General features: G+C 50.9%; 1 protein-coding gene and 1 pseudogene across 1 annotated transcript; both read right to left on the bottom strand.

Moving 5' to 3' along the window:
• Window positions 1-1,659: 1,659 nt before the first annotated feature.
• On the bottom strand, window positions 1,660-26,322 carry LOC137633055 (transcriptional regulator ATRX homolog). Its single transcript, XM_068365220.1, has 2 exons — window positions 26,102-26,322; window positions 1,660-2,857 (listed from the first exon to the last, which is right to left on the bottom strand). Exon 2 carries the CDS (start codon window positions 2,851-2,853, stop codon window positions 1,660-1,662), a length of 1,194 nt encoding a protein of 397 aa, XP_068221321.1. The 5' UTR covers window positions 2,854-2,857; window positions 26,102-26,322.
• Window positions 14,004-14,122, bottom strand: LOC137633369 (5S ribosomal RNA; annotated as a pseudogene).
• Window positions 26,323-26,654: the final 332 nt, after the last annotated feature.

Genomic DNA, 26,654 nt, shown 5'->3' with positions numbered 1-26,654 from the left:
GTTGGTCGGAGATGGTCAGAGGGCGTACGACGGGAAGGGTCCTACTGACGAGGTGGAGAAGAGCGTGCAGGCGAATGACGAGCCGGAAAAAGACGCACAGGCAAAAGGCATGCTGGAAAATGGCGAGTGGGAGAAGGACGCGTTGGCGGTGAGCCCATGAGGTTGGCGTGTGGTCAATCGGCACGTGGGCAAATGGTGAGATGGATGAGACAGGAACGGAGATGGACAGTCAGGCAAACGGTGAGTCGTAGGATGAGTCGAAGATCAGCGCATATGATGTCGAGCTGGCGATGGTATGTGTCCTTTAGAAGGACGAACATCCACCAAAGGGGATCGCGGACCAGCGGCAGCGTTGTTGTTAGAAGGTCCAGGGGCAGGTGAAGTACGAGAGCCAGAAGACAATGGATGAGGAAGCTCCCCTGCTGAGAAAGGCTGCGAAGATGAGGCTGAAGAGCCAAAGAGGCGTCTTTTCACCGAAGGTGAAGGCACACTTCTAAGGCAAAGAGGAGGGCGAGCACAACGGGAACAACGTCCACGGTGATGCCCTCTAAGGGCCGGTGGATCAGCAACCTGACCTTCAGCAGCAGTCCTCGAAGAGGAGTCTCTATGAGTGAACTCCCCAGAGGGAGAGAAACGCTCGCAAGAGAGAGATGCCTAGGACTTTACTACCCCCTTGAAGGATGTCCGCAGGGGGGGGAAGCGCAATTTTCGGCAATGACGGACAAGTCCAAAGGGGCTGGAACGTCGGCACAATGGGCAGTGGATGACGCCTCGGACACAATGACGTCGACGAAGAACAGAGAATACACCTCTGACGTCGGCGCGGGCAGCACGCTAGCACCACGGCAAAGATACTGCCGCAGGTTCTCCTTGGAGGGCGGACCCAGTAACCCCAAGGATGACCAAACCTGTAACAAAGGAGAAAGAGTCATGTACCTCCACCTCGAGGACTGAGGTTGTCTAGGTGTTAATTGGCCTGCTCTCCTACTCAACGGTCCCTCGGAGGAGACCGAACGAGCAAGAGCTTCGGAGGAAGGTCAGTAAGAGGAAGAAGCCGTCTTGGGTTTCTTCTGCTTTGTAGAAACCTTCGAAGGAGAAGAGTCCCGCTTAGACTTCTTTTTTTGCCATCGACCAACCCTTTGTTATTGGGAGGCAGACCACTCCCGACACTCAGAGAACGCTTATTACCCACATCACACCGTTGACCTCTGCAGGGAGGGCAAAGGGTGTGAGGATCGATGTCCTCGGCGGACATGAAAGTACCGCAGGAGCAGCCCTCAGCTTCAGGGCAGGTACGCCTGGCCAGCAGAAGTCAATGCACTCACACATGGAAAAAAGAAAAAGCAAAAATAGCATTAACGGCAGTCCAATATTTGGTGAAGATGAAGAGCGCCAACGACCGTTCACCATCCGAGCCAAAAGCAAAGTGAGCTCAATCACAAGTGTATGAGTGGGAGGGGTAGCGGGATGGGTAGATAACCTTCACTAAATTTTAATGGTTCCTCCTTAGGTTTGTATTCCAGTTACGGAACAAATGAGTTTTGCCTATTCAAAGAACTTAATTCAATAGGCTACGAAAAATCTTACAATTTAAAAAATGTACATTATAGTAGTTACATGAACAAAAATTCAAATGAAAGAAATTATATTGGTACAGTATTATATATCCACTAAAGTCAACAAAAACCTACTTACTGATTTCCTATTTTCACTAGTCTTTTGAGCCTGCTGCCATCTATCTTCTTGTTCCCATAAACTATCTTCAAGCTTCTTTTCATTCTTATTAGAGGTCTGAGCCTCTTCTGAACCCAAATGGGTACAAGGGTTTCCATCACTGGATGGGTCCACTTGCTTAATAGATTCACAGCCCAAACCTTCCATTGGCTTCTTTTCTACCCTTGAACCTAACTTGCGGGCACCCAATCGCTCGCCCAATTTTTCTCTGGGCTTTTTCAAGCCAATTTTACTCTCTCGGATAGGTTTTGGCTTTTGAGTTGCCTGCTGTGAGGTCTCAGATTTTTTTTCCTCATAAATTTTCTTTAAAGGAACTGCTTCCTGAATATCACATCCAACTAATTCTCTAGATTCATTCACAGAAACTGAAGATTTCTCCTCATCTGCTTTTTCTTCAACATGAATAGATTCCTTTAACATTTGAAGGGGCTCACTTTCAGGTTCTTTAGTTAAGGCCACTTTCTCATTTTGAATTTCCTTAAACTCCTTTGTAATTTCTGGCATTTGAGTCACCTCTTTACATGTATCTAAGGCACTTAATTCCTTGGTATTTCTCTGTACATTATCTAGCTGAGTTTTTACTGAATTTTCAACATTCTCTACATGCATGTCTATAAGTTTACTATCACTAGTTAAAGCCCCTGGAAATGCTTTAAAGGTACACTCTAAAGGTCCTTCATCATCAGACCTATCGGATTCTTCATCATCAGACCTTTTGGATTCTTCATCATCAGACCTTTTGGATTCTTCATCATCAGACCTTTTGGATTCTCCATCTTCACTATGGTTATCTACAGAATCCAAAGAACTTTTGGCAAGGCTTAGTTGCTCATTCACTTGAAAAGACAAGTTTTTCAGTACCCCAATTAAAGATGTATCCTCTACTGTACCACATTCTTTCTCTATGGCTTCTGACTTAGATTTCTCGATTACAGACTTTGCGACAGGTTGAATTTCCTCTTCTTCCTCGTCATTGTTTTCTTCAGAATCAGATGAATCTGCTATTTCAGGCTTCACTGGCTCGGGTAAAATAGGTTTCTGTGGGTTGGGACTCTCAAAGTCCTCTAAATCTGATCCCTCATCAGCTGATTGGAAATCATCATCACTTTCAGATGACATCTTTCTGAAATAAAATTCATGGGTCATGAGTGAAGCATTGCCAACCTAATTTGTAATTAGAGTACAAGATCCTGCAAATAAAATAAGTTGGATGGAAATTTACATTACATATCTTACACTAATATAACAAAAATTTCTGATTTATCATATTTATGTGAGTTTTTCAACAACCGACTTCTCTGAAAAGTACTTTATATATTCTTACTTTACTCAAAATGGTATTCTGGTTGAAAATTTACATTAGAGGGCAGTACATTTTGTCCTTGAATGAATATCTTAACCAATATGCCAAATTTGTAGATAATTTGTATTTTTCCTAACTATACAAACCTGGAAGTGTCTAAGGAGTATGGCTGGTGTATCTCGAGTAGATAGGGTTAGGAACGAAGTGGTCAGGGAGAGAACGGGTGTAAGAAATGAGTTAGCGGCTAGAGTGGATATGAATGTGTTGAGGTGGTTTGGCCATGTTGAGAGAATGGAAAATGGTTGTCTGCTAAAGAAGGTGATGAATGCAAGAGTTGATGGGAGAAGTACAAGAGGAAGGCCAAGGTTTGGGTGGATGGATGGTGTGAAGAAAGCTCTGGGTGATAGGAGGATAGATGTGAGAGAGGCAAGAGAGAGTGCTAGAAATAGGAATGAATGGCGAGCGATTGTGACGCAGTTCCAGTAGGCCCTGCTGCTTCCTCCGGTGCCTTAGATGACCGCGGAGGTAGCAGCAGTAGGGGACTCAGCATTATGAAGCTTCATCTGTGGTGGATAATGTGGGAGGTTGGGCTGTGGCACCCTAGCAGTACCAGCTGAACTCGGTTGAGTCCCTGGCTAGGCTGAAGGAACGTAGAGAGTAGAGGTCCCCTTTTTGTTTTGTTTCATTGTTGGTGTCGGCTACCCCCCAAAATTGGGGGAAGTGCCTTGGTGTATGTATGTATGTATACAAACCTTAGCTATTTAATAGGGGTATTACTTTCGGCGTAGCTGAAATGACGAGCCATTAATTTTTAACGAGGGTTTACTACCCACACTGCTAGTTAGCGGGGGTAGGGGAGGGTGGCTTGCTCCCCCCCCCCCCCCCCCCCACACACACACACACACCTGTGCTTGAGCTCACTTTGCTTGGCGGTAGGACTTCAAGGGGGATAGGGTTGGCGGGCAAGTTTGGTTAAATAGCTAAGATTTGTATAGTTAGGAAAAATACAAATTATCTAAAAATTTGTCATTTGTTCCGTAACTGGAATACAAACCATGCTATTTAATAGGGGTGCCTCACCCGTTAGGAAGGGTGGACATCCCAGCCAGTCTGGCTTTTGGCTTTGCCCGGGGACTCCTTATTTGAGTGTATAAGCACTCAAGAAATAAGGAGTCCCTGCACCTTGCTAAAACCTTGCTACGCAAGGTCTGCGGCCTACACAAGCTCGGTGTGAATGTATGAAGAAGTGTGACTCATCCTAGAAAGTTGTTCTGAAGTTCTTTAGATGGAAACTTGTAGACTGGGACTTTCCCAATACCACCTCGTCAGGTATGGGGACGTAACAGTATTAATATTAATACTAGGAACACAAGGGAGCATGGTTTACCTGCAGTGGTTTGAGGTCAGCTATGCAGAGAACCCAGGATGCTGCTTTCCCCAAGAGAGGGGATGATTAGGAAAAGAATAAGGACCAGTCAAACCTTTCCATTCATGCAGACTAAAATTGGATAACAATGCCCTCAACCTTCTGCTACTTGTCCAATAAGGAGCTTGAGATTTTAAACCAGCTGTTGTGCAGCCACCACAGGACCGATAGAGAACGTATCAAGTCTCCTGTGGATCACATCTTGCAGGTAGTGGGATGTGAACGCTGTTTGCCGTTTCCACACCCCAGCTTGAAGAGCCTGCGTCACTGAAAAATTTCTTTTGAAGGCCAGGGACGTAGCTATGCCCCGGACATCATGTGCTCTGGGGCGCCGTGACGGAGGAGGGTCTGGATTCAGTGCCAGGTCAATGACCCTGCGAATCCATGCAGAGATGGTGTTCTTGGTGACCCTCCTCTTAGTCCTTCCTGTGCTGACGAATAGTGCTGGCACACAAGGACGGGCTACAGCTAATCTTTTGAGGTACAGCCTCAAGCTCCTTACTAGGCATAGTAAGAGATAGTCTGGGTCATCTGTTACAGTACGGAGACTAGAAATCCGGAAGGAGTCGAATCGAGAATCCGCTACTCTTGGATTCTGAGTCTTGGCAATAAACTCAGGGACGAAGCTGAACGTTACCTCCCCCCATCCCCTAGAATGGGCGATGTCATACGAGAGACCATGAAGTTCGCTGACTCGCTTGGCCGAGGGCAAAGCTAGCAGGAACACCGTCTTCCAGGTTAGGTGGCGATCTGATGCCTGGCGTAATGGTTCATAGGGAGGTCTCTTAAAGAGACCTGAGAACTCGAACCACGTTCCATGGGGGAGGTCTCACTTCCGACTGAGGGCAGGTAAGTTCATAACTTCGTATGAGTAGAGAAAGTTCTAGCGATGAGAAAATGTCCATTCCTTTCAGACTGAAGGCGAGGTTTAAGGCTGAGCGATAGCCTTTCACTGCCGAGACTGAAAGGCGCATTTCTTCAAGCAAATACGCAAGGAACTCCGCTATTGTTGGAGTAGTGGCATCGATTGGAGAGATACCCCTTCCACGACACCAACCACAGAAGACTCTCCACTTTGCCAGGTAGACTGCTGCTGAAGACTTTTGCAGGTGTCCAGACATCCTGATCGTAACTTGTTGCGAAATTCCTCTCTCAGAGAGGAGATGCTGGATAGTCTCCAGGCGTGAAGCCGTAGTGAACCTATGGCTTTGTGGAAGATGTTGGCATGTGGTTTGAGTAGATTGTGTCGTGGAGGGAGTTCTCTTTGTGGCTCTGTTAGGAGTTGCAGAAGGTCCGGGAACCATTCTGTGTGAGGCCATAGCGGAGCTATGAGGGTCATTGAAAGATTGACCGATGTTCAGGTCTTGTTGAGTACCCTCCTCATCAGACAGAACGGGGGAAAGGCGTAAACGTCGATGTTGTCCCACCGTTGTTGGAAAGCATCTTGCCAGAGAGCCTTGGGGTCTGGGCCTGAGGAACAGTACAGCGGGAACCTGAAGTTCAGGGCCGTTGCGAAGAGGTCCACAGTTGGAGAACCCCACAAAGTCAGGACTTTGTTGGCTACTAGATGATCCAAAGACCACTAGGTACTCACTATCTGAGATGATCTGCTCAGGTTGTCGGCGAGCACATTCCTTTTGCCCGGAATGAAGCGTGCCAATAGTGGTATTGAGTGGATTTTGGCCCATCTCAGTATCACTACTGTTAGATGGGATAGTTGGTGCGAAAAAGTACCTCCTTGTTTGTTGATGTAGGCCACTACTGTGGTGTTGTCGCTCATCACCACCACAGGGTGACTTGCCAGGTACTGTACTGTTGGAACTGTTGAAGGGCTAGAAAGACGGCCTTCATCTCTAGGAGATTTATGTGGAGGTACCTTTCTGACTCTGACCAGAGGTCTGAGGTCGTGTGGTGCAGCACGTGGGTCCCCCCCCCCCCCCTTTTTTTGAAGCGTCCGAAAACAGCATCAAATTCGAGGGGAGGATGAGAAGATCCACTCCTTTTCGTAGGTTCTCGTCTGCCACCCACCACCGCAGATCCATCAGTTCTGCAGGTCCCATGGGGATCTGGATGTCCGGGGAGTCGTACGCTTGATTCCACCGGGACTTGAGTCGCCACTGGAGGGATCTCATCCTGAGGCGACCATTGGGAACTAGACGGGCCAGCGATGAAAGGTGACCGAGGAGACGTAACCATGATTGGGCTGGAAATTCTTCTCGTCTGAGAAAAGGTCTTGCGACCTTCCTCAACCTTGCTATCCTGTTGTCTGATGGGAAGGCTTTGTGGAGAGTGGTGTCTATAAGCATGCCTAAGTATACCAGTCTTTGAGTGGGAAGCAATGAAGACTTCAAGATTTACCATGATCCCCAGATCTTGGCAAGTCTCAGAAGTTTGTCTCGGTGTTGAAGAAGGGTTGACACCGAGTCTGCTAGGATTAACCAGTCGTCCAGATAACGGAGCAGACGGATGCCAATCCTGTGTGCCCAAGATGATACTAGGGTGAACACTCTGGTGAAGACTTACGGTGCTGTGGAAAGACCGAAGCACACCACCTTGAACTGGTACTTTCTGTTGTCTAGGCTGAATCTTAAGTACTTCCTTGAAGACGGATGGACTGGGATCTGGAAGTACGCGTCCTTTTAGGTCCAGTGTGCACATGAAGTCTTGCGGTCTTACTGCTAGTCTGACCGTGTCCGCCGTCTCCATGCTGAACGGAGTATGTTTGACAAACTTGTTCAGGGCTGAGAGGTCGATGACTGGTCTCCAGCCTCCAGATGCCTTCTTTACAAGAAAGAGTCGACTGAAGAAGCCTGGGGATCCATCAAGGACCTCTTGGAGAGCGCCCTTCTTCAACAGGGTCTGGACTTCTGCCTGAAGGGCTTGCTCCCTTGCCGATCCCATGGCAAGGGAGTTCAATGACACTGGATTCGTCATCAGGGGAGGTAGAGATGTTATGAACGGGACGCCATATCCTAGACTGATCACGGAGATTGTCCAGGAATCGGCTTCGAGTTGCTTCCACCTGTTTGAGCAACTTTGTAGGTATCCCCCCACTGGTGGAAATGCAGGTGGACTGCCTATCCTAGCGTTTGCGGCCTCGGCTGATCCCTCTAGGATTCTTGCCTCCCCTGGAGGACTTTTTTCCTTTTCTTTCTTTGACAGTAAAGGGTTTAGACGCCAAGGTCTTCGCTGCTGTTGTCGTTGTAGTGGTCTTGACTGGACGGGACTGCTGTGATGCTGGAGGCTTATAGGGCTTGGATGTTAAAACCCTATGAAGGAGGGAGTCTTGATGAGACTTCCTCCACCTCTCAGCGGCATGTTCCACATCCTTAGGCTCGAACAGGAGGGATCCCTCTAGGGAGGAATGTCTGAGCCTATTGATCTCGGTGCTGGGGACCTTCTGATGGAATCTCTCAGCTACTGCATCCCGACGTTTCAGGATGGTATTTGCCTACAAGTTCGAGACTTGGTGGACCAGAAACTCGATCGTGCAAGTACCTGAGAGCAAGAAGATTTCCATAGCCTTCCTGGTACGTTCCTTAGAATAGTCCTCGGAACGTATCAGGATACCTAAGGTCCCCAACCAGATATCGATGTGGCTTGCATAGTACACTTCACAACTTTCTCCTGGTTGAGGATCTCGTCTGCTGAGAATGAGTCTCTCTCAAGAGGGACTCCCCTGGTTAGCTCTTCCAGCGAGTGGTGAATAGGAAGAGCTAAACAAGGCCCCTCTAGGATCTCAAAGTACCTCCTCTGCTGTACGCGAGGAGGTGCGAGGAGCTTGTTGGTGGCACCGGAACGGTTGGAGGAGGACATCTCGGAGAGCAGTTGTGAGATCTTGTCTCTGGTACTCTTAACCCTGAGACCAGGGCAGGGCTACACTGGTCTTAGAGGGTTTTTGAGTACCAAAGACTCGGTCTAAGACCATGTTTTTGCCCTCTCGAAGAGGGATCTCTGGGTCGGAAAACCCGTTGAGAGCATTCATTAAAGTCAGAACTTGCCAAAACGCATGTTCTGACTCTTGCTGGTCTCCTCCTGCTGTAGACTTGCAGCGAAGTCTCCTTCTATCCCCGAAGGCTCTTCTTGGGGAGAGTTGTGGACATTCCCTGAGTGGCTAGTTGGCTCCATCCTAGTCCTAGTAGAGGACTTCAGCAATGTTTTGGAGTCATTAGATTCCTTCCTGGGAAGGATATAAGACTCCAACATTGACGAGGGTGGCATGTTTCTTCCAATCCCCGACTGAGTAGACCCCTCGGCGCGAAGAGAGGTTTCCTCCATTGGTGCGATGGGGGTCTCTCTCCTCGCGTGATTCCCTTGGGGATGGGAAATCTTTGTCCGAAAGGGAAGGAGAGGCAGTCTGAGGACTAGAAGGAACCTGCATTGAAGGTCTGTGTGGAGTCAGTTTCACCCTTGGGAAGTGACCGTGTCTGAAACTCCTCTTTTTCTCTTCAAAGGGGTAGAAGAAGTCGTGGTCCTGTGTCCCAATTCAGAGAAGACAGGCTTGAAAGCCTGAGTTACAGCTCTGATCAGGGCACCGAACGAGGGCTGTTGGCTGACAGATGCGCTGTCAGACATACCCTTTGAAGGATCCCTAGGAGGAGTCACCATCATTGGTGGGTTCGCCTGTGGTAGCTTTAGGATCCTGGACCCCTCTGGATGTTTCCCTTCTCCCACAATGGGAGGTGGTATGCGCAAGCGCGGAGGGGAATGAGGCGATGGCGACATTTCCGTACGTCGTTCAGTCGTCTCGCGCGTGGGAGGATATTGACGCTTGCGCGAGGGAGAATAATGACGCTAGCGCAAGGGAGAATATCGGGGCTCGCGCGCGGGAGAGTATTCACGCACAGGATTATCACGTCGAGTGTGCGGGCGCGCAGGAGTGTGTTCGCATATATCTATGCCGGCCGTAGGGCGCGCGCAGGAGAAAGATCCCTAGCACGCGGGCGCGCAGTTGAATCATGTGGGGCGCGCATCCTTTGGAGAGGATGGGCGAGTGTGCATAGGGCGCGCGTGCGTATCCTTGCGGATGCACGCGGGAGAAGGCTGGCGCGCAGGTGAGCGCTGGCGCGTTGGTACTGGTTGGCGCGTGGGAGGAGGCAGCAATGCTCACTTCCCAGAAGTACTGCTTTCAGTAGGTCGTTGGCGCGGAGCTTTTACCTGGAGCGTATGATGATGCGCAGCATGGCGCGCAGGAGAGTTGGATGTTGGGCGCGTATGCGCACGTGCAGGAGACTGTTGGCGCGCGGGAGAGCGAAGGAGGTTGATGGTGCACAGTTGGGCGCGGGCGCGTAAGAGAGTGTTGCGCATAAGCGCAGGCAAGACCTGGCGCGCAGGAGAAAGTGGGCGCATGTGCGCATGAGGGGGTGCATAACATGCGCATACGCCCTTGATGCCCTGTGTTAGGATTTAGTGATAGGGTCTGACGAGCTACTAAAGAGCGTTCGTCAGGTCTCAGGTCTCGTTGGCGTGTATGTTGTTGGCGCACAACAGCGTGCTTTGGAGGAGCCTTGTTAGGCTCATGTAGAAACGGCGACGGCAGGTCTATCGTGTGGAAGGTCGACGTGTCCTTCAAAAGAACGACCTTCCACCGAAAGAGATCGCGAACGATCTGCAGAAAGGTCCAGGACCAATGATGGATGACTGGTCACCAGGCTCCTCTGCGGTGGACTGCATCGAAGATGTTGAACCAAAGAAGCGCCTCCTCACCGCAGGTGAAGGAAGGCCTCTATGGCGAAGAGGAAGGCGAGCCTTCCGACGAATGCGCCCTCTGGGGGCCGTTGGATCAGCAAGCTGACCTTCTGCAGTCCTCCGAAGAGGAGTCTCTGTAAGTGAACTCCCCCAAGGGAGAGAAACACTAGCATGAGAGACTGATGATGGACTTAGTTTCTCCCTTGTAGGTTGAACAGGAATGGGAGAAACTAAGCCATCAGCTACCGTAGAGTTTGGAGTGGAAGAGGTGATGGGTGATACCGCATTGGATACCTCGGACACCACAAAGTCGACAAGAGACAGAGGATCAACCTCTGACGGTGACGACAATTGCTTGACAGCGGCACCCAATCGGATGTAGTTAAGCAAAACCTCCTTGGAGGGTGAACCCGTAAGCCCCAAGGAGGACCAAAAAGATCATTGTTAGAAACAGTTTGGTCATCAACAAAATCAATAATATCCTCCCCCAGAGGAGGAGGGGGAGCTGCCTCGCTATGGGAGGCAACACCCTCTCCCGAACTCCGAGGTTGGGAAACAAAAGAATGGCCTACGCTACCACTCGGCGGCCTCTCGCAAGAGACTGATTGAGTGGGAGCTTCGGAGGTGGTTCGGGCAACGGAAGAAGAGTCCTTGGAGCCTTCCTTCCTCAAGGCAGCCCCTGAGGGAGAATGGTCTCGCTTAGACTTCTTCATACGCCGCCGGGCAAACCTCTCCCACTGGGAGGTAAGCCACTCCCTGCACTCACTAAAATTATTATCTCTTTCACAACGTTGACCTCGACACTGCGGGCAAAGGGTGTGAGGGTCTGTATCGAGCATCGACATGAATGTTCCACAGGGGCGGTCGGGGAGTCCAGGGCACTTCCGCATAATAGGAGGAAAAGGTAGAGGCCAACTTCAAACACACAAAACTGTAAGAAAAAGAAAAATCAGATTAAGGCTGTCAACAATGTGAGGACGAGACAGACATGTCTGCTCATCGTCCGAGCCAAAAGTGAAGTGAAGCAGCTCACCAGTGTGTGGGGGGGAGGGGTAGCTAGCTACCCCTCCCCTACCCCCGTGCTAACTAGCGCAGGGGTAGTTTAACCCTCGTTAAAATCTAATGGCTCGTCATTTCAGCTACGCCGAAAGTAATACAAACCTTAGCTATTTACATTGGGTTTACCTTTTAGCGTAGCTGAAATGGCGAGCCATTAGAATTTAACGAGGGTGTATTACCCCCGCGCTAGTTAGCAGGGGGGTAGGGAAGTGGTAGATAGCTACCCCTCCCCCCCTCACACACCAGTGAACTGCTTCACTTCACTTAGAGGTAGGACTTGTCTTGGGGGACAGGGCTGGCGGGCAAATATATGTAAATAACTAAGATTTGTATGGTTAGGAAAAATACAAATTATCTCCAAATTTGTCAATTGTTCTGTAACCGAAATACAAACCACGCTATTTACATTGGGTGACTTACCCCTTAGGAAGGGTGGAAAATCCCCAGCCATACTGGCTTTGGCTTTACCCGGGAACTCAGAATCCGAGTGAGTCGCACTCGAGAAAAGGAGTCCCTGCACCTCACAAGTTCCTTGCTCCGCAAGGAACCGTGTGGCCTACATAAGCTTGTGTGTGAAGGAAGAAGTGTGACCCGTCCTAGGCAGTTGAACTGGAGTTCCAGAAGGAACTCTGGGTTAGGACGATCCCAATACCACCTCGTCAGGGTATGGGGGACGCGACAGTATTGACTCAATACTCGGAACACAAGGAAGCATGGTTTACCTGCAGAGGTTTGAGGTCAGCTATGCAGAGACCAGGATGCTGCTTCCCAGTAGAGGGGATGATGAAGAAAGAAGTAAGGGCCAGACATACTTCTTTCGTTCATGCAGACTAAAACCTGATAACAATGCCCTCAACCTTCTGCTACCTGTCCAAAAAGGAGCCTGAGGTTAGACCAGCTGTTGTGTAGCCACCACAGAGCGATAGAAACGTATCGATACTCCTGTGGGTCACGTCCTGCAGGAAGCGGGCTGCGAAGGTCATTAGACGCTTCCAGACTCCAGCTTGTAGTACCTGCCTCACAGAGTAGTATTACTCGAAGGCGAGGGACGTTGCGATGTATCCGACATCGTGCTGTAGGGCGATGTGACGGGGGAGGGTCTGGATTCAGGTCGAGATGAATGTCCTTGAGTCAGAGCTGAAGAGGTATACTGGTGACTCTCCCCCGTGTCCTTCTTGTGCTCCCAACCCGGCTGCACATGAGGACAAACTGCAGCTGCTCCCAAAGATAACCCCTCGATTCCTTTACTGGCAAGAAGGAGAAGGTTTTGGGTCATCTGATACAGAATGGTGACTCGAAATCTTGGAGGAATCGGACCGAAGGGCCGGGACCTCAAGATTCTGAGTCTAGCCAACAACTCAGGAGACCAAGAAGATTGCTTACACACTGGCCGAGGCCAGAGTGAGCAGGAGCCACAAGACGGAATACGATCAGAGGCCTGACGTAATGGGTCTTGAGAAGATCTCTTAAGGGACTAAAAAGTCTGAACCATGCTCCATGTTGGAGGTCTCACTCCGACTGGGGGCAGGGACGTTCGCAGCTTCGCATGAGCGAGGAAAGGTCCAGCGGGATGGAAAAAGTTCATTCCTTTCAGCCTGAAGGCCAGGGAAAGGCTGAGCGACAGGCTTCACTGCCGAGAGCGGAAAGGAGTTTCCTCCCGCCGAAAAGCAATAAGTTCGTTATTGCTGGAGAAGAGGCCTCAAGGGAAGAGGTATCTCTCCCACGACACCAACCACAGAAGACTCTCCACTTCGCCTGGTAGACCCTTGCAGATGACTATCGCAGATGACGCGACCTCCGCCCCGCGACTGTAGCGGGTTGTCTCTTCTTGAGGAGGAAGCGTAGTGTCTCCAGGCGTGAAGCCGAAGCGATGCCCCGGCTCGTGAAAGATGTTGCAGTGTGGTTGGTTGAGTAGCCTGTGCCGTGGGAGAAGCTCTCCCGGGAGTTCCGTCAGGGGAAGCAGAGGGTCCGGAAACCGTTCTGCGTATAGTCCCAGTGGAGCTCTCAGGGCCATTGAAAGGTTGACAGACAACCTGGTCTTGTTGAGACCCATTCTCAACAGACAACAAAGGAGGGAAGACGCAGGCGTCGATGTTGTCCCACCATCACCGGAATGCATCTTGCCAAAGAGTCTTGGGGTCTCAGATTGGGGGGAAGAACAGCGGAAGCTTTAAGTTCCAAGCTGTCGCGAGCCGATAGCGGTATTGAGAGGATCTCAAATCATCTCAGTATCTCTACTGCAAGATGCGAAGGTATGAAAATGCGTCCCTTGCTGGTTGGAATACGCCAGTACCATGAAGTCGTTGCGCACGGAGCGACTCGGCAGGAGCTGTAGGATCTGTAGAGGGGCCAGACTACGGCCCCTAAACCTGCCTGAATGATGGAGAGGTATCCTTCAGGTCCTGACCATAGGTCTGAACCGGAACATGCCCCCCCCCACCCCCTTTTCTTTGACGAGTCCGAGAACAGTATAAAAAATGTGGGGAAAGGACGAGAATATCCACTCCCATCAAGAGGTTCCATAGGTCAACACCCATTGCAGGTCTAAACGTTCCGCTGGTCCCATAGGGGCCAGAAAGTCCGGTTAATCGTTGCTTTGAAACCACCGGAACTTGGGCCGCCCCACAGGGAACTTATCCTGAGGCGACCGTTCGGGACTTTAAACGGGTCAATGAGGAAAAGAGACCTAGGAAATGTTTCAAGGTAGGGCTGAAAGCTCTGCTTGACTGAGAACAAGTACTGCGACTCTCCTCAGCCTTGCCACAGTCAACTGAAGGGAAGGCTCGGAGGAGGAGGCAACAGCATCTGGCGTCCCCAGGCGGTCACCCATCCAAGTACCGACCAGAGCCGAAGTTGCTTAACCTCGCTGGACGGACGAGAAGCGGGATTTCCAACATGGTAAGGCCGTTGACCCAATATCATGGCTAGATACTCCAGATGTTGAGGCAGAAGTAGAGAAGGCTCCCAAATTACCATGATCCCTCACTCATGGTAAGGATCCGGAAGCTTGTCCCGGCGTTGAAGAAGGTCGAACCCGAGCCTACCGGAGTTGACCAGACCTCCAAAAGGTGAAGGAGGCGGAAGCCTGCTCCTGAGCGGCCATGAGGAAAGCAGGGAGAGTTCTCTGGGGAAAAACCTGCGATGCCACTGAGGGATCGCCACACCGCATCTTAAGCAAGAACACCTGTAGTATAGGCTGAATTCCAAGAGCTTCCTGGAAGATGGAAGGAATGGAAACTGAAAGTACCCGTCCTTCCGATCCAGGGCCTAAGGAGTCCTGCCACCTCGTTACCAGTCTGATCGATTCTGCTGTTCCACGCTGGACGAAGTTTGTTCGACAAACTTAATCAGAGATGAGAGGTCGACTATGGAATTCCCATCTCAGATGCTTTCCTACGAGAAAGGATCAACTGAAGAAGCCGGGGGTGAAGCCGTCGACGATCCTATGGAGGACCTACTCCTAAGGCATGGATCATTCTGCCCAAACGGGCAAAACTCTTGCCGACCCCATGTCATAGAGGTTCAGTGCCACTGAATTCGCTGACAGAGACGGCAGGCGCGATATCCTTGGCTGATCACGGAGATCGTGCAGGAATCGGCATCGGGAAGCTGTTATCCGGATGAGTAACCTTAGGCATCCTCCCAGCCTGAGACCTGCAAGGGGGGGTTGCCAATCCTAGAGTTCGTGAACTCTGCGCTCCCTCTAGGATTATGCCCCCCCCCCGGGAGAGCCTCCCGTGCTACCTGTTCCTGACAGGAGGGGACTGCTATCGGACACCTTGTCTTAGCTGCCGTAGCCGGTCCGATAACTGCAGGAGGGCGCTGGCGCGCAGGAGAGCACGTGTGCGCAGAGAACGCTGGCGCGCTATAACATGAGCTGCAGGAGGGCGCGCAGGAGATCGTGGGCGCGCAGGGGGACCCTGGCACGTAAGAACAGGAGCAGGGGCGCGCACGCGCGCAAGAGAGTGCAGTGGCACTAAGTCAGGAACAGCAGCAAGACGGCGCGCAGGGGGTGCCTGGCGCTTAAGGGACTGAGGCACAGTTTTGCGCTCAAGTCCCTTGTGCCCCGAAGGGACAGGTGCCTGTACAATAACAGGATCAGCACCCTTGAAGGGTGATGGAAGGACAGCAGGTCTGGAGGGTGACAGGTCAGGGAGTCCCGAAGGACGACCTTCCACCGAAGGAGATCGCGAATGATCTTCGGAGAGGTCTAAGGTGGTAGCTGGCAGGATCGGTGAACAACGAGTCTCCTCAGCAGAGGACTGCGGGGATGACGAGCCAAAAAGGCGCCTCCTAACTCCCTTGTGAGGAGAAGGAAGTCCTCTACGGCGAAAGGGGAGGACGAGCCTTCCGCCTTATACGCCCTCTAGGGGTCATGGGATCAGCAAGCTGACCTCCGTAAGGCCTCCGCAGAGGAGCCTCTGTAAGTGAACTCCCCCGGGGGGGAGAGTCACCAGCAGGAGAGACCGTGGGACTTAGTTCCACCCTCGAAAGATGTTCAGAGGGGGAATCAGAGCCTTCAGCTACCTCAGCAACAACAGGAGCAGTTTGATCCGACACACCGGAGGCCTCCGTTATAACAACGTCGACTATAGAAAGAGGATCTACGTCTGCTATCGCCGGCGATTGTATAACAGCTGCTCCCAGCTTGATCATATCAAACAGGGCTTCCTTGGAGGGCGAATTCTGAAGCCCCAAGGAAGACCAAAGCTGTAACAAATCACGATTAGGCACAGGGAAATCAATATCCTCCTCCGAGGGAGGAGGGGCAGCTGCCTTGCTATGGGAGGCAACTACCTCTCCCGCACCCCGGGATCGGGCAACAGAACAACGGTCTACAATCCCCTTCGACTGCCTCTTGGAAGAGACTGATCGAGTGGGAGCTTCGGAGGAGGTTTGGGCTACGGAAGAAGAGGCCTTGGGACTTTCTCTCTTCAAAGAAGCCTTTGGAGGAGAAATATCCCTTTTGAATTTCTTCCGGCGCCGGGCAAACCTCTCCCACTGGGAGGTAGACCACTCCCTACACTCACCGCATACATTACCCTTTTCACACCGTTAGCCCCTACAATGAGGACACAAGGTGTGAGGATCTGTCTACCGCCGACAATAAGGTCCCACAAGGGCGGTCAGGTAAACCAGGACACGTACGCATATTAATAGAGGCCGCCAACTTCACACACTCTGTAGAAAGCAAAAGCAAAACAGATTAATAGCAGTCAAAGCGAGGGTGAGAGCAGACACGTCTGTTCATCACCCGAGCCAAAAGCAAAGTGAAGTATTCACCGGTGTGTGAAGGGGGGGTAGCAAGCTACCCCTCCCTACCCCCGCTAACTAGCAGTAGGGTAGTAAACCCTCGTTAAAACTCTAATGGCTCGTCATTCAGCTCCGCCGAAGTAATAACCCACATTAAATATGACAAATTCGAAGATAATTTGTATTTTTCCTAACCATACAAACCTTAGCTATTTACAAAGGGTTACCTTTTAGCGTAGCTGAAATGGCGAGCCATTAGAATTTAACGAGGGTGTATTACCCCCGCGCTAGTTAGCGGGGGGGTAGGGGAGTGGTAGCTAGCTACCCCTCCTCCCCCTCACACACAGGTGAATACTCACTTTCACTTAGAGGTAGGACTTGTCTTGGGGGACAGGGCTGGCGGGCAAATATGTGTAAATAGCTAAGGTTTGTATGGTTAGGAAAAATACAAATTATCTTCGAATTTGTCATTTGTTCCGTAACCGAAATACAAACCACGCTATTTACAAAGGGTGACTTATCCCTTAGGAAGGGTGGAAAGTCCCCAGCCATACTGGCTTTGGCTTTACCCGGGGACTCAGAATCCGAGTGAGTCGCACTCGAGAAAAGGAGTCCCTGCACCTCACAAGTTCCTTGCACCGCAAGGAACCATGTGGCCTACGTAAGCTTGTGTGTGAAGGAAGAAGTGTGACCCGTCCTAGGCAGTTGACCTGGAGTTCCAGAAGGAACTCTGGGTTAGGACGTTCCCAATACCACCTCGTCAGGGTATGGGGGACGCGACAGTATTGACTCAATACTCGGAACACAAGGAAGCATGGTTTACCTGCAGAGGTTCGAGGTCAGCTATGCAGAGACCAGGATGCTGCTTCCCCGTAGAGGGGATGATGAAGAAAGAAGTAAGGGCCAGACATACTTCTTTCGTTCATGCAGACTAAAACCTGATAACAATGCCCTCAACCTTCTGCTACCTGTCCAAAAAGGAGCCTGAGGTTAGACCAGCTGTTGTGTAGCCACCACAGAGCGATAGAAAACGTATCGAGACTCCTGTGGGTCACGCCCTGCAGGAAGCGGGCTGCGAAGGTCATCAGACGCTTCCAGACTCCAGCTTGTAGCACCTGCGTCACAGAGTAGTATTACTCGAAGGCGAGGGACGTTGCGATGTATCCAACATCGTGCTGTAGGGCGACGTGACGGGGGAGGGTCTGAAGACAGGTCGAGATGAATGTCCTTGAGTCCGGGCTGAAGAGGTATACTGGTGACTCTCCCCCCATGTCCTCCTTGTGTTCCCAAATCGGCTGCAACTGAGGCCAAACTGCAGCTGTTCCCAGCGCTAACCTCTCGATTCCTGTACTGGCAAGAAAGAGAAGGTCTTGGGACATCAGACACAGAATGGAGACTCAAAATCTTGAATGAATCGGACCGAAGGGTCGGGACCCTCAGATTCTGAGTCTAGCCAACAACTCAGGAGCGAGCCTGAATATTGCCTTCTCCTCTTCCTTAGAAAGGGGGGGAGTAGTAAGAGACCAAGAAGATTGCTTACACACTGGCCGTGGCCAGAGTGAGCAGAAGACCCAAGGCGGAATACAATCCGAGGCCTGTCGTAAAAGGGTCTTGAGAAGATCTCTTAAAGGACTAAAAGTCCGAGCCATGCTCCAAGTCGGAGGTCTTCCTCCGACTAGGGCAGGGACGATCGTAGCTTCGCATGAGCGAGGATAGATCCAGCGGGCAGGAAAAAGTTATTCCTTTAAGCCTGAAGGTCAGGGAAAGGCTGAGCGACAGGCTTCATTGCCAAGAGCGGAAAGGAGTTTCCTCCCGCCGAAAGGCAATAAGACCGTTATTGCTGGAGAAGAGGCCTCACGGGAAGAGGTATATCTCCCACGGCACCAACCACCTTAGACTCTTCACTTTGCCTGGGAGACCCCTGTGGATGACTATCGCAGATGACGCGACCTCCGTACCGCGACTGTAGCGGGTTGTCTCTTCTAGAGGAGGAAGCGTAGTGTCTCCAGGCATGAAGCCGAAGCGACGCCCCGGTTCGGGAGAGATGTCGCAGTGTGGTTGCTTGAGTAGTCTGCGCCGTGGGAGAAGCTCTCCCGGGAGTTCCGTCAGGGGAAGCAGAGGGTCCAGAAACCGTTCTGCGCATAGTCCCAGTGGAGCTCTCCCATTGAAAGGTTGACAGACAACCTGGTTTTGTTGAGACCCATTGTCCGCAGACAAAAAGGAGGGAAGACGCAGGCGTCGAAGTTGTCCCACCATCACCGGAATGCATCTTGCCAGAGTCTCGGGGTCTGAGACTGGGGGGAAAACTAGCGGAAGCTTGAGGTTCCAAGCTGTCGCGATCAGGTCCCCCAGACCAGCACTTGCTGGTTACCCAAGGTCAAAGACCCTTAGGTACACTCTCTCTATGAGGCTCTGCTCGGATAGTCTGAGAGAAACATTCCCCTGCCTGGAATGAGAGAGCCGATGGTGGAATTGAGAGAATCTCAATCATCCCGGTATCTCTACTGCAAGATGTGAAGGTGTGAAAATGCGTCCCCTGCTGGTTAGCATGAAGTCGACACGCAACGGGGCGACTTGGCAGGAGCGGTAGGATCTGAAGAGGGGCCAGACTAAGGCCCTTAAGCCTGCCTGAATGATGGAGAGGTATCCTTCAGGTCTTGACCATAGGCCTGGACCGGAACATGCCCCCCCCCCCTTTCCTTTGACGAGTCCGAGAACCGCATCAAGAATGTGGGGAAAGGACGAGAATATCCACTACCATCAAGAGGCTCCATAGGTCAACACCCATTGCAGGTTTAATAGTTCCGCTGGTCCCATAGGGCCAGGGAGTCCGGTTAAACATTGCCTGAAGCCACCGGAACTTGGATCGCCCCACATGGAACTTATCCTGAGGCGACCGTTCGGACTATAAACGGGTCAATGAGGAAAGAAGAACTAGGAAACGTTCCAAGGTAGGGCTGAAAACTCTGCTTGACTGAGAACAGGTACTGCGACTCTCCTCAGTCTTGCCACAGTCAACCGAAAGGAAGGCTCGGAGGATGTGGTAACAGAATCTGGCGTCCCCAGGTGGTCACCCATCCAAGTACCGACGTTGCTTAACCTCGCTGGACGGACGAGAAGCGGGGTTTCCAACGTGGTAAGGCGGTTGACTCAATATCATGGCCAGATACTCCAGATGTTGAGGCAGAGGAAGAGAAGGCTCCAAGCAAAATACCATGAGCCCACACTCATGGTCAGCATTCGGAAGCTTTTCCCGGCGCTGAAGAAGGTCGAAACCCGAGCCTACCGGAGTTGACCAGCCCTCCAAACAGCAGAGGAGGCGAAAGTCTGCACCTGAGCGGCCAAAAGGAAGGCAGGGAGAGTTCTCTGGGGAAACACACCTGCTATGCCACGGCGGGATAGCCACACTGCATCATAAGCAGGAATACTTGCAGTTTAGGCTGAATTCGACGAGCACCCTGGAAGATGGATGGAATGGAAACTGAAAGTACCCGTCCTTCCGATCCAGGGTTAAAGGAGTCCTGTCGCCTCGTTACCAGTCTGATGGATTCTGCTGGTCTACGCTGGCCGAAGTTTGTTCGACAAACTTGATCAGGGCTGAGAGGTCGACTATGGACATCCCCTCTCAGATCCTTCCTTACAAGAAAGGATCGACTGAGGGGGCCGGGGGTGAAGCCGTCGATGATCCTAAGGAAGACCTTCGCCTAAGGTATGGATCATTCTGCCCAACCGGGCAACTCTGCTGATGCTATGGCATAGAGGTTCAGAGACACTGAATTCGCTGACAGAGACGGCAGGCGCGATATCCTTGGCTACTCACAGAGATTGTGCGGGAATGGGCATCGGGAAGCTGTCATTCGGATGAGTAACCTTAAGCATCCTCCCAGCGAAAAAACCTGCAATCCTAGAGTTCGTGAACTCCTTTTAGGACTATGCCCTCCCCCGGGGAAGTCTCCCGTGCCATCTGTTCCTGACAGGAGGAAACTGCAATTGGACACCTTGTCCCAGTTGTCGTAGCCGATAACTTAGGCCGACGTGGTTGAAAGAAAAGGGAGCTGGAGCCCTGCAGAGTCTGGAAGAAAGCGCCTTGGAGGAGTGAAACCGGAAGTCGATTTACTCCGCACAGCAGATGTTTTAAGTCTCTGTCCTTGGGCAAAGACAAAACTCTTCTCAAGGATGGAAGGGTGTCTGAGGTCGTTGACCTCCACAGATGAGACACCCGAAGGAAGCCTTCAGTCAGTGCGTCCAGATGGTACAACATCGAGCTTGTCCGCAAGTAGATACTTAACGACGAAAGGCCAAGGTGCCTGAGCTCGAGAGGAGGAAAGTACCCTTGATCTTCCTGTAGCTTCCTTGAACCAAACCTCGGGCCGTAACCGAGGAGGGAAAGAACCTGGTAAGCTCCCAGAGGAAGAGGTAAGCAGTCACCCCTTGTCCGATGGAGAAATCTTCAACGGAAAGCCCCCCCGCCAAAAATCCTTCCAGGGCGGGAGAAGGAGAGAGTACTCGTGCAGGAGTGGGGACCCTCGAGACCGACCTCTTGGGAACCAACTTCGCCCTGGGGGAAGTCACCACGAAGTCCACTCCTCTCTTTCTCTTCAGCGTAGGAGAGACAGCCGCTGGTTTGTTACCCTGGCCGGTGAGTGCTGGTTTCATAACCCTCATTAACGCCCGTGCCAGCGGATCAAACCATGTCTGCTGCTCCAAGGACACAGAGTCCGAAATCCTCGCTAAGGTGAAAGGGATCGGGCGATCCTTTGGAGAGGACACGACGGTTCCTGCCTGAAAAGAAGGTGGGAAGAATGCTGTACTGACCTGTCTTCGTCCTGCACTACCAACCTGTGCTTGGATGGAGGTGATCCCGAGTGCCGCCTAGGAGCAGGCGTCCCTGCTGCTACCACCGGCTGTGGAATTCGCCGCGAACTATGGTCGCGCGAGGGCGAACGGTCGCGCAAAGGCGAATGGTCGCGCGGGCGCACAGGCGAGTGGTCGCGCGGGCGCGCAGGCGAGCGGTCGCGCGGGCGCGCAGGCGAGCGGTCGCGCGGGCGCGCAGGCGAGCGATCGCGCGGGCGCGCAGGCGAGCGATCGCGCGGGCGCGCAGGCGAGCGATCGCGCGGGCGCGCAGGCGAGCGATCGCGCGGGCGAGCGATCGCGCGGGCGCGCGATCGCGCGGGCGAATGGGCGTGACGGCGAGGGATCGTGCTGCCGCGTAGGTGAAGAAGATCGCTGCGGTAAGCGATGGCGAGCAGCATGTGTAGGTGAATGATCGCGTGATAGGGTGCGATGGTGATCAGCATCCGCAAGAGGGCGAGCGTTCAGGGTTGTGCGATGAGGAGCAGCATGCGTAAGCGGGCAATCGTGCAGGGTTGTGCGATGGCGAGCAGCATGTGTAGGTGAATGATCGCGTGAAAGGGTGCGATGGTGATCAGCATCTGCAGGAGGGCGATCGTTCAGGGTGGTGCGATGAGGAGCAGCATGCGTAAGCGGGCAATCGTTCAGGGTTGTGCGATGGCAAGCAGCATGCGCAGGTGAATGATCGCGTGAAAGGGTGCGATGGTGATCAGCATCTGCAGGAGGGCGATCGTTCAGGGTGGTGCGATGAGGAGCAGCATGCGTAAGCGGGCAATCGTTCAGGGTTGTGCGATGGCGCGCAGTTGAGGGTCGCGCGATGGCGATCAGCATCCGCAGTTGAGGGTCGCGCGATGGCGATCAGCATCCGCAGTTGAGGGTCACGCGATGGCGATCAGCATCCGCAGTTGAGGGTCGCGCGATGGCGATCAGCATCTGCAGTTGAGGGTCGCGCGATGGCGATCAGCATCCGCAGTTGAGGGTCGCGCGATGGCGATCAGCATCCGCAGTTGAGGGTCGCGCGATGGCGATCAGCATCTGCAGTTGAGGGTCGCGCGATGGCGATCAGCATCCGCAGTTGAGCTAGTAGCTGGCGAACCATGTTCCTTCAGAAGTGTTGGAGAACGTTGGCGTGCCAGCTGTAACACACGTGGGCGATCCGGAGATCGCTGGCGAGCTGATGATCGCTGACGAGCTGACGATCGCTGGCGAGCTGATGATCGCTGACGAGCTGACGATCGCTGGCGAGCTGATGATCGCTGACGAGCTGATGATCGCTGACGAGCTGATGATCGCTGACGAGCAGAAGGCTACGCGTGGAAGCCTGCGTAAAGAAGAGTCCTTGACCCCGACCTGAACCGAAGTTCTAGATCGCGAGGGCGAACGTGGGCGCACAGGGCACGTAACAGGAACCGCAGGGAAGATCATCTTGAAAGCGCTGACGAACAGGAGAGCGCTGACGAACAGAAGGGCGCGCAGGGAAACCCTGACACGCAAGGGAAGAACCCCCGTGGGGGCAACCCTTTGCCCCGAAGGGATCGTTGTCCGCCGGGAGACTGATGTCCGTCGGAAGACCGCTGTCCGTCGGGAAGACCGTTGTCCGTCGGGAAGACCGTTGCCCGTCGGAAGACGAGATTAGACTGCTGTCCATCTGCACCAAGACGGAAGATCGAGAAAAAGAAGTTGTAGGCTGCAAACGGAGATTCAAAAAGGCGCCTCAAGCACCCTTATAGGGAGATGAGAGGCCCTTACGACGAGGCGGACGGAGGGCCTTACGGCGAGGGAGGCCAACAGCAACAGCAACAGAAGAAACCTCCGAAGAGGAGTCTCTATGAGTGTACTCTCTCGCGAACGAAAGAGAAACACTTCGTGGAAGAGACTGGTCAGCCAGTGACCTAAAAGGGGCAATCCTCCGAAGAGGAGCTCCTGCAGTTGCCCAGCCCCTTGAGCGAAACTGCAGGTGCGACCGCTCAGCACCAAGAGCATAGTCGCACGAAAAAAAGGCAAGAGAAGAACCCCCCATAAGAGGAAAAGCTCAAGCCTGGACAGGAAAAAAAAAAAAAAACTTCCCTCGGAAGGAAAGTTATCCGCCCAAGGAGGCAAGCCTCCTGACTGTTCTAAAATGAACTGGAGAGCTGTCCGTCGACACGGGAGTACTACCAGTAGAAGGAGACACGCCCCTGACGACAATACAAGGGGGGAGGCAGCAACAGCCGAATCCCCAGGACTCAACCAGACAGCTCACACCGTTGCTATATTACAGAAACGAACTAGATCGGTAACTGTAAAAAAATAAAACAAATAATATTAGTACACATTCATTCCCCCGGGAAGGCTCCGAAGAGGAATCCCGAGGAAAAGGAACAAGAATTACACAACAGGCACGTGCCCTCACAACCACTTACACTCGCGGAAGGAGAGCTGTAACCAAAACAGAATTATAACAATTATAATTATGTAACTATGTAATTATGTAATTTAAAAATGAATGAACACTAAAGAAAAAAAAACGAAAACCCCGAAAGGAATCGTTCTACAAGCTGAAAAATTAACAACTACAATTAGATTCATAAACTAATTGAGACAAAATGTACGGCGTAGCAACCCCACCCACACGGGAAGGAAGCTACAAGGGCGTAGTAAAACATAGTAAAAGGGTGAACGACCTCAAGAGAGAGAGAGAGAGAAAGACCGAAGTCAAACTCGATCGCAACCCATAAAATTAGGCCGTGGTGGCCTAACTGCCGAGGCCTCCACGTAGATATCGTACACTACACACACACATCTGAAAAGGAAACTTACTTATTTCTATACTCAAATATATATACAAACATGAAAACATGTTTACATATATATTGAGTAAAAGAAAAGTAAGCGAATAAGTAAAGACAAAACAGACAATGGCTGCCAAGCGAGGACCAAGACAGAGAGACGTCTGTCACAGTCCGAGCCAAAAGTGAAAGTGAGTATTCACCTGTGTGTGAGGGGGAGGAGGGGTAGCTAGCTACCACTCCCCTACCCCCCCGCTAACTAGCGCGGGGGTAATACACCCTCGTTAAATTCTAATGGCTCGCCATTTCAGCTACGCTAAAAGGTAACCCTTTGTAAATAGCGTGGTTTGTATTTCGGTTACGGAACAAACCGTGGTTTGTATTTCAGTTACGGAACAAATATATCCTACTGCATTGATTCTGGTATGCCAGTACAGTATATGGTCTACCACTTTGATTCTGGTAGAGTATTTGGCCTATCAGATTTGAATGTGTCCTACCTCACTAGAATATCCTGATATGTTCATATACCACACATTTATGAATAGAACGTAAATTTTTAATATGGTTAAAATAATGCCAAAATACTCACCAACACAGTTTACATGTGTGAAGCAATATTTATCACTTGCCAAAACATTGGAGCAAAGAGATAATGTTGATTTGTGAGAGGTGTGTGCTGCGGTAGAGCAAAGACCAGTTCAACGAAGTGATTAATAAGACTAGATAATTAGTTATTAAATAGGAAGCAATCAGTAGTTGTATTTTAGGGTAGGCCACCTACTATGCTGGTCACAGAATATTGTAGGCCATGTTCAAAAGGTAGGCCACATACTGTACTGGCACCAGTACATCTATAATCATCGATACTTCAATGTAGATGGGTAAAAACATATTACGTACTTTATGTCAGCTTTGGTAAGTGGGGGTGAATACCCTCTAAACATAAATACAAGGCATTGTTATTAGTGATAGAGGGGGTCATGACATTTTAATATTCAGTAGGGACAGGTCAAGGGTGAAAATCTATTGATTTATGTTATTTTGAATCATTGCCTATTGGAAATATCCCTGCCTGGAAATTTGCCGGACTGGCGTTCAAGTCCAGTTCAAACTCGATAGTTTCTTGTAGTGTCTGCAACCTCACCATCCTTGTGAGCTAAGGATGGGGGGTGGAGACTATAGGTCTACCTGTTGAGTCATCAGCAGTCATTGCCTGGCACTCTGGCCCTAGCTTGAGTGGAGAGGCAGCTTGGATGCTGATTTAAGAGAAACCTTTAAACATTTAAATCAATGCAACTAACCTAATCTAATAAACAGAAGATTTACTTCCCTCTAGTAGGCCCATTTTAAAATGCTGAAGATATTATGGCTTTCAAAATGAATGTGAAGACTTTCGTTTTCCAAGTGCTATGATAATGCAGATTTGACAATTACGTGGAATACGCCGTGTGATATAATTGCCTAAGAATGTATATGACAAACGCATATTGTAGATCCTGGAAGGTAGCTGCTTCAAAGCTAGTATACGACACACAGCTCTATGTTGGAATTAGGCCTAATGGAGCCTTTGTATATCAGTGGCCAGTTCCTCACACGTTCATTAAAAATGGACATCAACTAACCTAAACTATCCCCCCTAACCTAACCTATAAGCCGTGTCCTTACCTACTTACCTAACGGGGGGGGGGGGTAATGGCCCCCTGCGAACCCCCTTACACTGCCGTATTCTAAGTTAGACCTAATAATACATACAGGTGGCCGTTATCATACATACAACCCGGCCTAACTTAGGCTAATCTGAATTAATACTAATGACAGCTAGTGACCTGACCTGTGGACCTAAGATAAACGGCCTGTCAAACTGACAGTGGACTAGACTATAATACCCAAACGTAAACAAACAGTTAGTTGACTACGACTAGTACTAGGTGACAGGGAACGAGGCATGAATGACAGATCCGGGACTGTCCCATTTCAAAATATAATTAATTAAAACTCGTCATAACCAGGACATACCTTTTATCTTCGATAGCTCAGAAAGTCAGCAAATGCTCTCTAATTTGGTTCTATTTCCAGCAGATGACATTTGACGACACCAAAACGCGTTTCAATGTGAGAGTGTTTGACAGCGATCAGCTGAGACAAACTTATCTCCACGTCATTCGCACTACTGAGGTCCTTGAAATCCTGTGTTTAAGTCTTTGAAGAAGTTTATTTCAATCTACGTAATCTCTCTCTCTCTCTCTCTCTCTCTCTCTCTCTCTCTCTCTCTCTTCTCTCTCTCTCTCTCTCTCTCTCTCTCTCTCTCTCTCTCTCTCTCACTGATTTTTTGGTTTGCAGAAAATTGTCTTGAATTTTACTATCAACGTCGAAGTTTATTTCAATCTGCGTAATGCTTCTCTCTCTCTCTCTCTCTCTCTCTCTCTCTCTCTCTCTCTCTCTCTCTCTCTCTCTCTCTCTCTCTCTCTCTCTCTCTCTCTCTCTCTCTCGTTTGCAGACAATTCTTTAAATTTTCTATTAGTGGTCAAAATAAAACATGTCTAACCGTTCTTAACAGGACGAAATCAAG

This window comes from Palaemon carinicauda, chromosome 42, assembly GCF_036898095.1.
Source record: "Palaemon carinicauda isolate YSFRI2023 chromosome 42, ASM3689809v2, whole genome shotgun sequence".
Lineage (NCBI taxonomy): Eukaryota > Metazoa > Arthropoda > Malacostraca > Decapoda > Palaemonidae > Palaemon > Palaemon carinicauda.
Note: the sequence above shows the minus strand (reverse complement) of the source record. Positions and strands in the feature narration are given on the sequence as shown.